Consider the following 14,629-nt stretch of genomic DNA (forward strand, 5'->3'; position numbering starts at 1 on the left):
GTGCAAACAAGCAGATAAAAAAACCCATGGAGTTCTGTCAATAATATATAGGAATTTGGCAAGTAGGAACAAAGATGTAATTATTGCACAAAAGTATTTACCAAGAAAAATTGGGTTCTGTAAACTGCAGTCTCTAGAAGCTAGGCATCTGCATGATGACCGAATTGAAGTATATAAGGATTTAAAGGGGCTAAGTAAACTAAATGCTGATGGCATTCTTGCCCTTTCTCAGATGAATTACACAAGGAGACTTAAATTTAAATTAGAAAAGGATGGTTGCAGAAGAGATGTGCAGAAATTCTGCATTCATCCAAAAAGTAATCAATTATTGAATTTACTTCCATCTAAGGGTGAAAGTCTATTCCAAAATTAAACCTAACACTAAATTCACACACTAAACTTAATGTTTTGAAGACGGACAGTTTGAATAAATTTAGGGAAGGTTTGGACAAATTACTGAAAGGAATGAAGTGGCTCTCTTTTTTTTCCTTTTTTTTTTTTTTTTTTTTTTGGTGGTGCTGTACAAGCTTTGCTTCCTTGCATCATGTTGCCAATACTAAAACCAGATGAACTCACATACAAACTAGAGTATAATAAAAATTGCTGCACTATAGTCTGAATAACTAATGTACTCAAAATAGATATTATAATCAGGAACAAGAACTGATTATAATATATATTTTGGATTTTCTCTAAGATGCAAATGACTATGATGTTGAATGTGCTGCAGAAAGCTGAGGCACATTTTAGCCTTTCATTCAGATTCTGTCAATCCTCAATTGTCAAATTTATAAATCTAAAAAAATAATGCAAGGTTGTAATACAACTCCCTCCATTCTCCTTCATTAAGTCGAGGTCATGCAGCTTGGTGTTGCTTCATTGTAAGGGTCATCATTAGTATGCTTGCTTCTGCTCCCTTGACCTCACCTGACAATCAGAATGAAACTCCTGCACAAATATGTATGAACATATCATAGTGTTACTTATGCCTTTATCAAAACCACTGTTCCAAACTTTCAGGAGTACAGTACCATAAATAAAATATAATATTATTGTAGGATAGAGCATCATCCCATACTGGCAGGTGCTATAGTATATCTCAGGTTGATGTTTGAAAAGAAACACTTTGGATGTAATTTTAGTTGTACGTGCACTCTCAGAGATCTTTCCTCTAATCTCTGTCTTTTGGGATATACTTATTTTCAAGTGCACAAGGAATCACTCCCATAATGCTTGTAAAGTTAAAGAATTGATTATGAGAAAGTTTTATTTAATAAATCCTACTGCTAGCACATGTTAATGCCACATTATTACTATACCTATATTTGTTGCTTGACAACTATAGGTAACATAAAGAACAGTTTTGAATTATCAATAAAATTATTTTGGAAAATTTTCACAAATTTTTTTTTCACTTTCTTTAATTCTCACAAACAAAAACCTTATAACAATAGTCCTTATAGCTATGGGTATCTAATATTGCAAACCTACTTTATAACTACTTTGTACGTGATACAAAATGGTTATACTGCATGCCTTCACTGCAAACATTTCCACAGACATTGGTTGCCTGAGCTTGCTGATAACCATTCCTTAAAATTAAAACTGAGTAAAAACTTACAGAACCAAAGTCACTGAAGTAATCTTTATTCTTCAATGAAGAATATTTCAATTAGTATTCTACATGACATAAACCAAGCAATGTCCCAGAAATTTCAGCAGGAAACTGTTGATTACTTCAATTTATTTGAGGCAAATTTGCCATAAACTTAGAGATAGAGAATGAATAAATAAAAAAATTCTAACTACAGTTTTTTTTTTAAAATAAGGTTAAAAGTCAGTGTGATCAAAGTAAATCTTTAGAAAATGAGGGAAAAAATGTTTTAATTTATTAAAATGTAGTGCTATTTTTTCCCTTAATTTTGCAGTTTTCTGAATGGATGCAACAAGTATGGTTTATATAGATTGAAACTTTGCACTTATTGAAAATTAATCTATAAACTTTATATATAATGCAAGGTTATACTTGTATAAATAGGAAAAAATGTTTTTGTAATTGTTTCATCTGCATTTTAACTGTGAAAGAAAAAAGAAAAAAGTTTAGGTTTTGGGAAGCAGCACATTTTAGAAAAATGGTAAAAAAATTTAGAATGGAATTACCTTTTGATTTAGCATAAAGAAACTCCTGTGTAGTAAGGCAGAAATAACGACGCTTGAAATTCTTTATACCAAATTTCTTTCTTCCCTGTGCTCTTTTGATCATAACTCTATATTAAAATAACAACCGACAAATCAAGTAGCCTTAAAAAAAACAATACAATATAGAGTGAGCCAAAAGCCAGGGTATTCTTTTATTTTAATTTCTTTTGAAAATATATAAAGATACACTAAAAATAGAAACTGAACTTTCATTATTTAACAAACAAAAATTTTTTTGGGCATACAGAAAGGTATGTTACACTTCAAAATGTCATCCTTTAACTTCAATACACAAAAGTGGTCTTTTGGCATTTTTTATTTTTTATTTTTTTTTATTACTTTCTAACATAACACATCAGCAACTTTGGAAAATTCTTTCTTTCTTTCTTTCTTTCTTTCTTTCTTTTCTCTCAATGGTATGAGATTTCTTGTAACAAAGTATTTTAAAACAGTTCCACAGGAAACAATCTGTGGGGGTGAGGGCTTAAAACTGATAACCTGGCCAGTCACTGTACAAGGCCACGATGCTCAATCACCTTGTTCGACAATTTTTCATTTAGAAATTTCCCAACTTTAAGCGAACAATATATACAGAAAGCACCATCCTGCATGAAACAACACTTTTTTTTCCTTGTTTCAGGATAAGCAAAATCTTGTAACACTGGTAAATAACTATCTGAATGAAGTAATTATTCCATTGGCAAAAAAAAAAAAAAAACCATCCACCAATCCCTCAGAGCAAATTCCAACCCAAACACATCTTACGAGTTTTGTCTCATCATACTATAAAATTTCGTTGGGGAAATTTTCATTATTTGCCCTATCAAATTCTTAAACATCTAAAGAAATTTTCTGCAAATTCAAATCTCCTATATGGATCAGCCACATTATGTACATGATGCAATTTTGGAATGCATACTGAAAGAACAGAATTCATGGGATACCTGGTTCCTGGGCAACGCAACACTGTTGCCCCTCTTCCTAGTGGACGAACAGACCGTTTGGCAAGTATATAGGTACACTGAATCACTACATTCATGTAGACGGTAATTCGATGTCAGTATGGATAAATGTTGTGAGTTAACGGACTTTGAAAGAGGGATGATATGTGATAGTGACCCATGCCCAATGCATGGGTCACTATCGCAGAGGTGATAAAGAAATTGCACTATCCCCATTCAACAGTATCAAGAGTGTATTGGGAATACACCATTTCCAGAATAACATCTCATTGCAGACAGCAGTGGGCAGAGAAAGGTGGTGGATGAACATGGCCATCAACGTCTGTCTCACATTGTTTCAGCCAACCAGAGAGCGACAGTGCCACAAATCACCACTGATATCAATGAGAGAGGTGCTAGAAACGTCTCCACCAAGACCATCAGATGATCATCAGCCGCAATAGGTTATGGGAGCAGCCGACCCACCAGACTCCCATTGCTAACACCATGACACAGGCCTCTACTGGCCGAAAGAACATCAGTACTGGACCTTGGATGATTGGAGATGGGTCTCATGGTCCGATGAGTTCCGTTTCCAGTTATTTCAAGCAGACAGGAGGGTATGTATCTGGCGGAAACCGCATAAAACTATGCACCCGTCATGTCAACAAGGAACTGTTCAGGCAGGTGGATGGCTGGTAACAGTCCGGGGCATGTTCAACTGGCACACATTGGGACCTCTGGTGTCTAGATGCAGCTCTGAATGGTCCAGATTATGTGTCCATCCTTGCAGACCATCTGTATCCCTTCGTGGTCATTGTGCACCACAGGGCAATGGACTCTTCTCGCAGGGCAATGAGCCTCCCCACAGAGCTGTGGTGACTAGAATATGGTTCAAAAAGCATTCAGCAGATTTTATCGCCATGGAATGGCCTCCCCATTCACCAAACACGAACCCTGTGGAGCATCTTTGGAATGCTGTGGAAAGGTCCAATCGAGCTTTGGATTCTCCACCAAGGAATGCAATGGAAATATGGATGGTGGTGTAGCAAGCATGGATGGAAATACCTGTGGAACACTTTTTGTGAACCCAATGCCTTGCCACGTGACTGCCCTTATCCAGGAAAAAGGTGGGCCTATCTGTTACTAGGTAGGTATCCCATGATTTCTATCCACTCAGTGTAAACCTTGTATCATCTTACTTACTGAAGTTGGGGGTATTTTTAGCTCACTTGAAAGTCTTCTTATGGTAAATACTTAAGATGATCACCAAAGGAAAATACTTAAGCTAGTCTCCTTTGGTGATCATCACATTTGAGTATTTGTAATAAAGATTTTCTACAAGAATTCTATCTTGGGTGGTTATTTCAGCCAAAATACAAATAAAACTAATTTTTCCTCAAAAAAAACAAAAAAACAAAAAAAAAATGATTTCTAAATATTCCTTTTAAAGCTTTTTTTTAATTAATTTATTATTATTTTTTTTTTATGTATACCCTGAGTTTAGGCTCACCCTACATACATATGCCATATATATATCCTTTACCAGCTCTTAAAAATTTTTTTGTGTAATCTTTTTCTTATTTCATTGATTTCTTGTAACAACCAACAAACAAAAGAATTAAAATCAAAATTTTAATGAAATATAATATTTACACAAGGATAAAATGTTAAATAGATAGAATCGATGAATAAACATGCCAAAATAAAATAAGTTACTTTTGAGGCTGAGTGCCCTTTTATCAACTTAAAAGAATACAGTAGTAGAAATAGCACAGGGTTGTTGTGATGTGTGATCATCATATGCCAAAAATGACGGGGCATGATAATGTTTAATATAAAAATCTGGTGATGCAGAATGGTGCATGCAAAGCACATTCCAGTGTACTCATCATATTACAAGATGGTAGATCCATAACAGAGTGGATGTAGGTTCCTCTACTGCAATTCATAATGGGGCCAGCAGTCAATAACCTGGGCATCATGGCAGGGACCAGGGTTGTGTTGGTCACTCCAACAGTGTACAGCAATGGCAGTGTGCTCAAAATTGGCCATGTCAATAATCCCCCTCCCCACTTCTAACCTCCTGACAGTCTCACCAACATAATATACCCTGTAATCAGGATAATTTAACATGAAAAACAGAGCAACCTTGTATGTAGGGGCAATGGGACAGGCAACTTCACCCTGGAAGGAGTTAACTGGAATTTCTTAGCAGGGAGTTGCACACATCAAACATGATGGCAGTGTAGAACCCTAGTATTGAATGGTTCCAGGAAATAGTTTGAGAGTTGAGATAATGAAGGAGCTACATGCTAGAACTCCAAGGAATGGCTACAAAAATATTGTCAATATACCATTGCCAGAGGCTGACTGATACCAACAGATTCATAGGCATGTTACTTTCCCCTCCTCCATGGCAATATTGGCAACGAAACTGAACAGATACTACCCTTCCTTTTTTGGAAATTATGGTACAATGTACAGAGCATTTTGCAATTACAGTCTTTAGGAAATTTATGTGGGCTAGTTTACCAATTGTGGGTTTGCACACACTTCCAGGCACCTACACAGCACTGCTTGTACTAATTCATCAAGTATGGGTGCATTCCAGTTCTATTAAAGATAGAAATCTTGAGATTTCTAGAGCAGGGACAGATCTCACTAAATGCAGTTACCCTTCCCAAGTTTGAGATAAGTATGAGCTAGTACTCCATAAGCTTGCTGTCTATCCAAATCAGTCGTTGCATGATAAATTCGTCTATTTTTGCCACATATATCTCCCAGTACCTGGCTCATTTTGAGTACCTTGATAGGGTTTTACATTCTTATCATTATATTCAATGCATGCTATTTCCAGGTAAGAAAATCCAGTCCACTACTGCCAGGGTGGAGTGTTCATCCCATTACTCCTATAAGGCTACTTTGATTAATGTGTTAAATGTCCAGATTGTGAGGCATACTACATCAACAAGACTGCCAGGAGGGTGAAAGGACATATCTCTCAGCATTAGGGGACTATCTGCACAGCCAATTTCAAATGCTCAGCCATTGTTGAACACTACTGGAGTGAGTGCACAATTCTGATTCCTGCTGCAATGTCCAAGTTTTGACTGCTTGCATGACTTCCACCAGAGTTTGCAGCACATATTTCTGCTGCAAGCCTCATTATGAATCACAATAGAGGGACCTGCATCCACCTTATTATGCAGTCTACCACTTATAATGTGACGAGCTTTGCCATGTGGTTTGCATGCATCACCAGTGTTTCATCGTCCATTTTTCCCCCCTTATTTTGTTAAACACCAGGAAATAGTTCCAGAATTGAGATAATGAAGGAGCTACACACTGGAACTCCAAGGAATGTCTACAAAAACATCATGCTCATTACATTTCTGGCCTACAATGAACCATATATCACATAAACCCTCTGCTATTTATATCAATACATCCTTTTATGTTGATAAAGGGACATTCCACCTCGAAAGTTACTTGTTATTTTAGTTTAGTGCTCTTATCAGTTTTATCCTTACTTTATTCGTATTTACTTTCTTTCTACTCATTCTAATGTTTTATTCTTGTTTGTATAACTATATTTTATTAAAATTCTGATTTTAATTCTCACGCTTGTTGGTTGCTACAAAAAGCCTCCAAGTCATGTTTCCCAAGGCCTAGAGCCTTTTTTCCAACTAGTTTTCAATGCTTAAAAAAAAAAAAAAAAAAAAAGAAAAGAAAAGAAAAAAAATAAATTTAAGCAGAAACATTTTTAAACATTAAGGGCTGTTCAATAAAGAATGATCATAACCTTTAATAAACAACCATACTACTTGTTATTTTGGAATACTGTGTTCAAGTATGGAGACTTCACCTGAAAAAAGACATTCAGCTTCTTGAGAGAGTCCAAGGACAGGCACCTCAAATGGCAGGATGACCATATGAGGAAAGACTTAGTCCACAATTATGTGGACTAAAGAGATTGGCAACCAGGCACCTCAGAGGTGACCTGATTGAGGTTTATAAGGCTCTGAGAGGGATTAGTAAAATGAATGAAGGTAGAATTCTCACTGTTATAGAGAATTCCAGAACTAGGGGCCACAAATTCAAATTACAGGGGTTGATGTTTACATTAGGAAGCCATTGATTGTTAGAACAAGTTAGAGAGTTGAAGCTGACAGTTTGAATAAATTCAAAGGTAGTTTAAAGATAGTCACCTGTGACTATCTTTAAACTTATTCAAACTAGACAGTCACTTGTGACTATCCAGTAATATAATTTGTAATTTCTTATCTACTTGGATTTTTTTTGCCAGTGCCACAAAAGCCTATGGTTTCCTTGCACTACATGGCAGATACTATTACTATTTATAGTTGAGCTGCAGAATTTAAGCCCAAACCAAGCTGCATTACATGCAACTGTGCAGTCAGTTGACGCGCATATGGTGTGATCTCAGCAGTCGGTCACGTACAATGCCTGTTCAGTTTTGCCTATCTAATAATGGACATGACACTACGCTGCTCTCAAATTTTGTTTCCATCTCAAGAAAACATCAGCTGAAGCATATGAAATGTTAAGAGGCTTATGGTGAATCTATGCTTCCTTATAGCACAGCTCACAGGTGGTTTTAGTCAGCAGTCTCAGAGCTCCAACCACTGTTGTCACCACAGAAATTATCACTGCTGTAATCGTGAAAGAAGATTGCTAAATAACAGTATGGCAACTGGCAGAGAAGTTGGGAATATCAGTAGGAAGCATGCACAGTATTCTCCATGATTATTTGCATTTGACACACGTGTTTGTGCACGCTGGGTTCCAAGCTCACAACTGAGCAATAGCAAGTTCGCACAGCGGTTTTCAGGAGTTGCAATGGATCATTATTGAAGATGGTGAGGTTCTTGCACAAGGTGAAAACGGCGGACGAGACATAGCTTCATCATTGACGCCCAGAGCTCTGTCAGTTGAAATGATTCCAACAAAGCTCTGTTTGGAAGTCTATGTCATCGGCAACACTGAAAAAAAAAAAAAGTTGTGGCTTCTGCAGGGAAGGTTATGGTCATCTCTTTTTTAATCAATTTAAGGAATGGTTTACTAGGCCTCCGTAGCCGAGTGGGCAGGAGCGGGAGTGCAGTAGCACACGCTCTTTGAGTAGACCGGGGTTCAAGCCCCTGACTGCTGAATACGGTCGAACTGCCAACCCGCACTGGACCAACGTGGCAGATTATGGTCCATTTCCCTCAACATGAATTGTTGAGGAGGCTTCCATCCTGCAGTGGGTTGATAATGGCTGCACTTTACTTTTACTTTTTTACTTTTTTACTAGCATTACAAGACCACCATTGCAAGACCTTACTACAGAACTGTACTGCACTGCACTGCACTGCACACAGATGGGTGGATGCTGCATCATGAAAATGCGAGACATCACATTGAGCACTTAGCCAGCATTGATGTCAAATGTGTTCCTTATCCACCATACAGCCCAGACCTTGCATCCTGCAAGGAAAATGTTTCCAGTAATCAGAACAAGTAAAAACATCAGAGGTGATTCTCAACTGCATGTCAAAGTGCATTTCATCAACTGGAATTATCCTGAAAAGGAGCATCAAAATATGATGGTCCTTTTCATGAATAATTAATAAAAGTATTTTGTGGAAAAAAAAAAAGATTATTCTTTATTGAACAGTCATATTAATTAATAATCTTATTAGTAACTGTTCACAGATTAAAAATTTTATTTGAATGTTTTAACAAAAGATACTAACTCTACATCTTAAATAGTAACCATTTTTTCAATTTATAGTAAAATTCTTTATAACAAATGCTGTTTTAATGAAAATTTCACTATAATGAAAATATTTCCAGGTTTCAAGGCAATTTCCCTATAATTCTGATGAAAAATTCAATGCAACAAATTATTTTCAGGGTATATCTATATATAAAATATACTGATTTACAAAAAAAAGAAAACTGTATTTAAAAATCATGAATGATTAATGAAGGAATGAATAAACTCTAGTTTGGTTAAATTAGTTATGTTCAAAACTCACTCTTCGGAACACTGTTGAGTGCAGTCCGCGTTGTAAACACAAGTATGAAAGGAATAAAGAAATAATAACAGCATTTACTTGAATCACTAAAATGTTGTGAAAGATATGTCTAAATATGATCAAACCAACATTAAGATACCAACATTAGTATCTGAAACTGCAATTACTATTTTAACAAAATATTGTTAAATTCAAAACAAAATCATTCACATACTATATAGTACCTATAATGTTTACATAGCTGCATTTAAGATACAATTTACCATATAGGTATACCCAATTCTCTTGCTTAACAAATATATCAAATTAGCATATCAATAAATTGTAATTCACTTAATAATTGGGATATTCCCAGTGTTCACAAACAATATACACAAGAAACCACATTGTCATTCAGTGATATCTATCAATTTACAACAGTATTCCTCCATATTTATGATAACACTTTTACTGCCAATGCCATTACATGAAAACCTCAGGGTTCAATCCTGCAATGCTGAGAGCACCAACTGGCACTTTCTATATACCTGTTGATTAACATGACAGTATCCATTCTGCTGTGGTTGGAAAAGGGCTTTTTTTTTTTATTTTATTTAATCAGCTGCTAATTGAGGGTATAGAAAAGCAATTTATCACTTGCAGTTAGAATAACTTTGGTTAAAAAGCCATCAACATCAAGAACAAAGATGTGTAGGAAAACAAAATCCTGGAGAACTGCTCATTCTTGTAAGAAGGTTGCATAAAAACACACAGGATGATTCAAAATTCACACAAACAAAATAAAAAACTAATTTCCCTCATTTGGATTGATACAGTAATCCCCTGCCAAACTATGGATTTGAGATAATGCAGTTTTGTATTTGTATACAAAACAAAAGGATACAATGATTACTGCTTCCATCATCCAGAGCTCATGGAGGATGGCAACTAGTAAACAGTGCAAGGGATGGAATTTGATGATGCACTCATCAATACCATATGCAATTTATTTCAAGTAATTCTGTATATTTTCATGTTTTTGACTAACGTTTATTTTTTTCTGGATATATTTTGGATTTTTTTTTTCCCATAATGCTTTGAAGAATGTGTTTGTTACACTTATTTTAACCTTTATTGTGGGTGCTAAACATTCAATAGGCACTGAAAATGAATGTGTGAAAAGAGCAAGGAAAATTATGACATTGGAACAGAAGGTAGGAGTAATTAATATTAATAGCTTTCACTGTTTTTATGTTATATTAATTAAAAATTAAGTTTACTGTATATTTTGTCATATTTATTGACATATTTATTTTTTTTATTGTATTTTTCCTAACTCCTTATTTTCTATGGAACCTTAGTTTTGCCTGCCATGGTTTTTCCAAATGAAGCACTTTTCAGGAACATATCCCTCATGGTTGGTGATGGATTCCTGTAATCACATACAATTTTTACTAAACCATATTGGTGGCAACACTGTATACCTTGCATGCAGAACAGTGGTTAAGTTGCACTTACATATAGAGGGGAACAGGTATTCTGTGTGTTATCAGACACTCAGTCTAAAACACTGATGGATCCAATATCTTTCTATTACAGAAGATTTAGGAGAAGTCCGGTTGGCCTGCCTCCCTACAATCCACTCATGCACACCTTCTCGATGGTAAGCCCTGTTACGTCACTTAGGTGGCAACGAATGTGTAGAGTGGTTCTCTTCAAGATGCCTGGTCAGCGTAAAAAGGAAAACACCAAACCCTCCAGCATATGACAGTGCATGACAAAACAAATGGCCCTCAGTCCCCAGCGGCTTTCACTCCCCCTCTTACGGCAGCGAGAGGATCAGAGTGGAAGCAGAGGGTGCTAAGAATCTCTGGGTAAGACTAGGCTGCCATGCATGGAAATTGAACTTGGCCTGTTATAACGTAAGATCACTCATCAGTGAAGACAGGATATTAGAGCTGGAAAAGGAATTAGAAAATGTGAATTGGAATATTATCGGTTTGGCTGAAACAAGAAGAAGAAATGAATCACTTAAGTTTATCAAGTGGAAATCTGCTGTACACCAAGGGAAACAGTGAAAGGAGTGAAGGTGGAGTTGGGTTTCTGGTCCATAAAGATTTTAAAAACAACGTTTTGGAATTCAAAAGTACATCACCAAGCGTGTCAAGACTAATACTCAAGATTTCTAAGAAGTACAAGTTAAAGGTTATAATGACTTATGCACTAACATCAAGCCATGATGATGAAGAGGTTGAAGAAATGTACACCGAAATTGAGAGTCTTCTAGATGAGCAGAAAACCCACTACACTATTATTATGGGAGACTTCAATGCTAAGGTTGGAAAAAGACAAAACAACGCAGAACTACAGGAAATTTTGGAATTGGTGAAAGAAATGAAAGAGGCGAAAGACTTGTGGAATTTTCAGAATCTCAAGGATTGCCAGTAATGAACACTTTTTTCAAGAAAAGGGTGAAGAAAGTGGACATGGAAGAGTCCAAATGGATTAACAACTAATGAAATCGACTTCATCCTCACTGTTATGTTGTTATTTGGTTTTTAGGAGCATTAGCAACTAAGGCCATATTGCTCCGGGGATATGCCATGGCCATTCCCTGACCTTCCGCATCCTCCGTATTTGGTGGCTCACGTGTTCAAACCCCGGTCTAATCAAGAAACGTGTGCTACGCACTGCTGCTCCTCTCCACCTGACTACGGAGGCGCCCTTCATCCTCACTAACAGAAGATATATTGTGAATGATGTTACCGTTCTGAATAAGGTAAACATTGGAAGTGATCACAGAATGGTAAGATGTACACTTGATATAGATGTAGGAAAGGAAAGGAAAAAACTGACTCAAGTAAATAATACAAAGGTCTTTGAGATAACAGAACAGGAGAAAAAGCAGTATGTACTGGAATTTAAGAACAAGTTTGAGCTTCTGCAGACTGCTCAGGACCAAGATATCGACGAGGAATATTACAACTTTCTGAAAGTGATAAAGCCCAAGAAACCTGTAGGAAAAAATAAATCCAAAGAAGAAAAAATTAGTCAAGAAACACTTGTTATGATGAACCGAAGGCGACAAATGAAGAGCAAGATAAACACTGACAACGAAAAAATTGAGTATACTGAGTTATGCAAAGCCATTAGAAAGAGACTCAGAGAGGACGTAAGAAGATTTAACACAAGAAAAGTAGAACAAGCATTAAGGGAAAACAAAGGATTTAAATCAGCAGCCATGAGCAATAATACAGAAAGACAAATGATACTGAAACTGAAGAATAGCGATGGTGTACTTATAAACAACAGAGAAGGCATAATTCAAATAGCAGAAGACTACTATAGAGAATTATACAAGGAGCGAGGGAATGATGCAAACACCAACATTCAAACATTACAAGAGGTATCATTGAATATGATACCTTTTGTGTCACATTCGAATGAAAATGAAAATTCAAATGAAAATTTTCAATATTTATTATGATTATTTGATTGCATAATCTGATAGTAAAAGAATTAATAAATATTAATTACTGATATTTGGGGTGAGAAAATTTTGAATCACTAGTTCCATTCACTTCAATTAGTAGTCTTAATTTTATTTCTAGTAATCTGCTAACATTGCCAAATGGCAACGTTTCTTGTATTATCACGTACATTTCTTGTTTCTAATCCCCTAAAATGTCAAGTAGCAGCCACAAGTTTCTTGCTATTAATCACAGTTGAACTGGATCAGGAAAATCTTTTGTAAGCTAGCTAAGGTCATATATACATTTACTCAGAGATCCAAAGAAAAATACTTTTATTTTCTCGTGGTAGCTTCTCTTTTTTGGTCTGATCTGCAGATCCCATTCAAACGCATTGTAGAGTGTTGATATGTGTTGGAGAATGTACACAAGTACACTACACAATACATTCAGAAGTGATAGTGTTAATTGAATTATTTCAAAACCTTATGGGATAAAATGGTGCAGTTATGAAATGAAAAAAATAACTGTGCAGTATGTTAACAGAGTATCATTGAATGGAAACCATTCATAAGAAATACAAATACATATCTGGAAACATTTTTAATAGTTCTCAAATATGAAATGTGTTATATGTTTCTGAAGGCCCATTCTACGAGTTCCCAGTCATCTATGGTATACTACATAGACTAATGTAGTGGTTTCCCTAGCCGGGTGGGTAAAGTGCCTGCCTAGCAACCCAAAGGTTGCGGGTTCGATTCCCGCCTCGGGCTTGGATCAAAGTACTGCAAAAACCTTGGGAGGTGCATTATGGCCACAGAAGCCTATGCGCCAACAACTACCAAAAAAAAAAAAAAAAAGTGGTTTCCCACTACCTTTCACACCTCTTGTAATCAGTCTGTACTTCTCCACAAACAAACTTGCCTGTTTATAGGAAGGGGGAAAGAAACCCAGAATGTAGTAGTAGTAGTAGTGGCACATGATGCAAGAAAGCAAGTGTAGGAGCTTATGCAGCATCAGCCAAAAAAAAAAAAAAAAAAAAAATCACACCATTCCCTCCAAATGCCTGTCCAGTTCCTCCTTAAATTTATTTAACCTATCAACTTCCACAACGACAGATGGAAGTTTGTTCCAGCAATTAACCACCCGCTGGCTAAAGGCAAATTTCCGCACATCTATTCTACATCTGTCCTTTCTTAATTTGAACTTATGTCCCCGTAGGTTGGTAATCTGAACAAGTGGAAGGATCCCATCAGAATTCAGCGTGCTCAACCCATTCAAGGCCTTATAGACCTCAATCAGATCACCGCGCAGGTGCCTAGTCTCCAGCCACTGCAATTTGCAGAACTTAAGCCTCTCTTGGTAAGAGAATCCCTTCATTCCCCTCACCAATCGTGTTGCTCTTCTCTGTACACGCTCAAGCAAATCTACATCCTTCCTAAAATGAGGCCTTCAGACCTGTACGCAGTACTCAAGGCGTGGCCTGACCATTGCCTTATACAGAGGGACAATCACCTCCTTTTCCCTGCTAGCAAAATTCCTATATATCATTGACAAAACCCCATGACCCGCCCTAGCAGCCTGTCTGCACTGCTCAGAAAACTTCATATCTGACTGCACAATTACTCCCAGTTCTTTTTCATTTTCTACCACCTTAAGTGTAGTACCACACAGTTGGTACGTTTCTCTGGGGTTACTTCTACCCATATGCAGTACTTTGCATTTGTCAAGGTTGAACTTCAGTTGCCACTTCTTAGCCCATCTGCCCAAATTATCTAGATCCTGTTGCAGTAGCACACTGCCATTACTGTCATTAACAACCCTGCCAACCTTTGTGTCATCTGCAAACTTCGACATTAAGCCTGATATACCTTCATCAATATCATTGATAAATACACAAAACAACAGTGGACCCAACACCGAACCCTGTGGGACTCCACTAATAACATTAGCCCACGAAGAGCAGCACCCATTGATTACCACCCTCTGTCTTCTC

At 36.6% G+C, this 14,629-nt stretch overlaps 1 protein-coding gene across 1 annotated transcript in view; it reads right to left on the minus strand.

The window, feature by feature from the left end:
* Positions 1-14,629, minus strand: part of RasGAP1 (Ras GTPase activating protein 1) — a 155,947-nt gene that overhangs the window by 39,624 nt on the left and 101,694 nt on the right. Inside the window, exon 16 of the mRNA XM_090385731.1 lies at positions 2,161-2,267. Within this exon, the coding sequence (XP_090241857.1) occupies positions 2,161-2,267 (107 nt within the window). The remainder of the gene's footprint in view (positions 1-2,160; positions 2,268-14,629) is intronic.

This window comes from Mastigoproctus giganteus, chromosome 1, assembly GCF_048544385.1.
Source record: "Mastigoproctus giganteus isolate SK-2022 chromosome 1, ASM4854438v1, whole genome shotgun sequence".
Classification (NCBI taxonomy): domain Eukaryota; kingdom Metazoa; phylum Arthropoda; class Arachnida; order Uropygi; family Thelyphonidae; genus Mastigoproctus; species Mastigoproctus giganteus.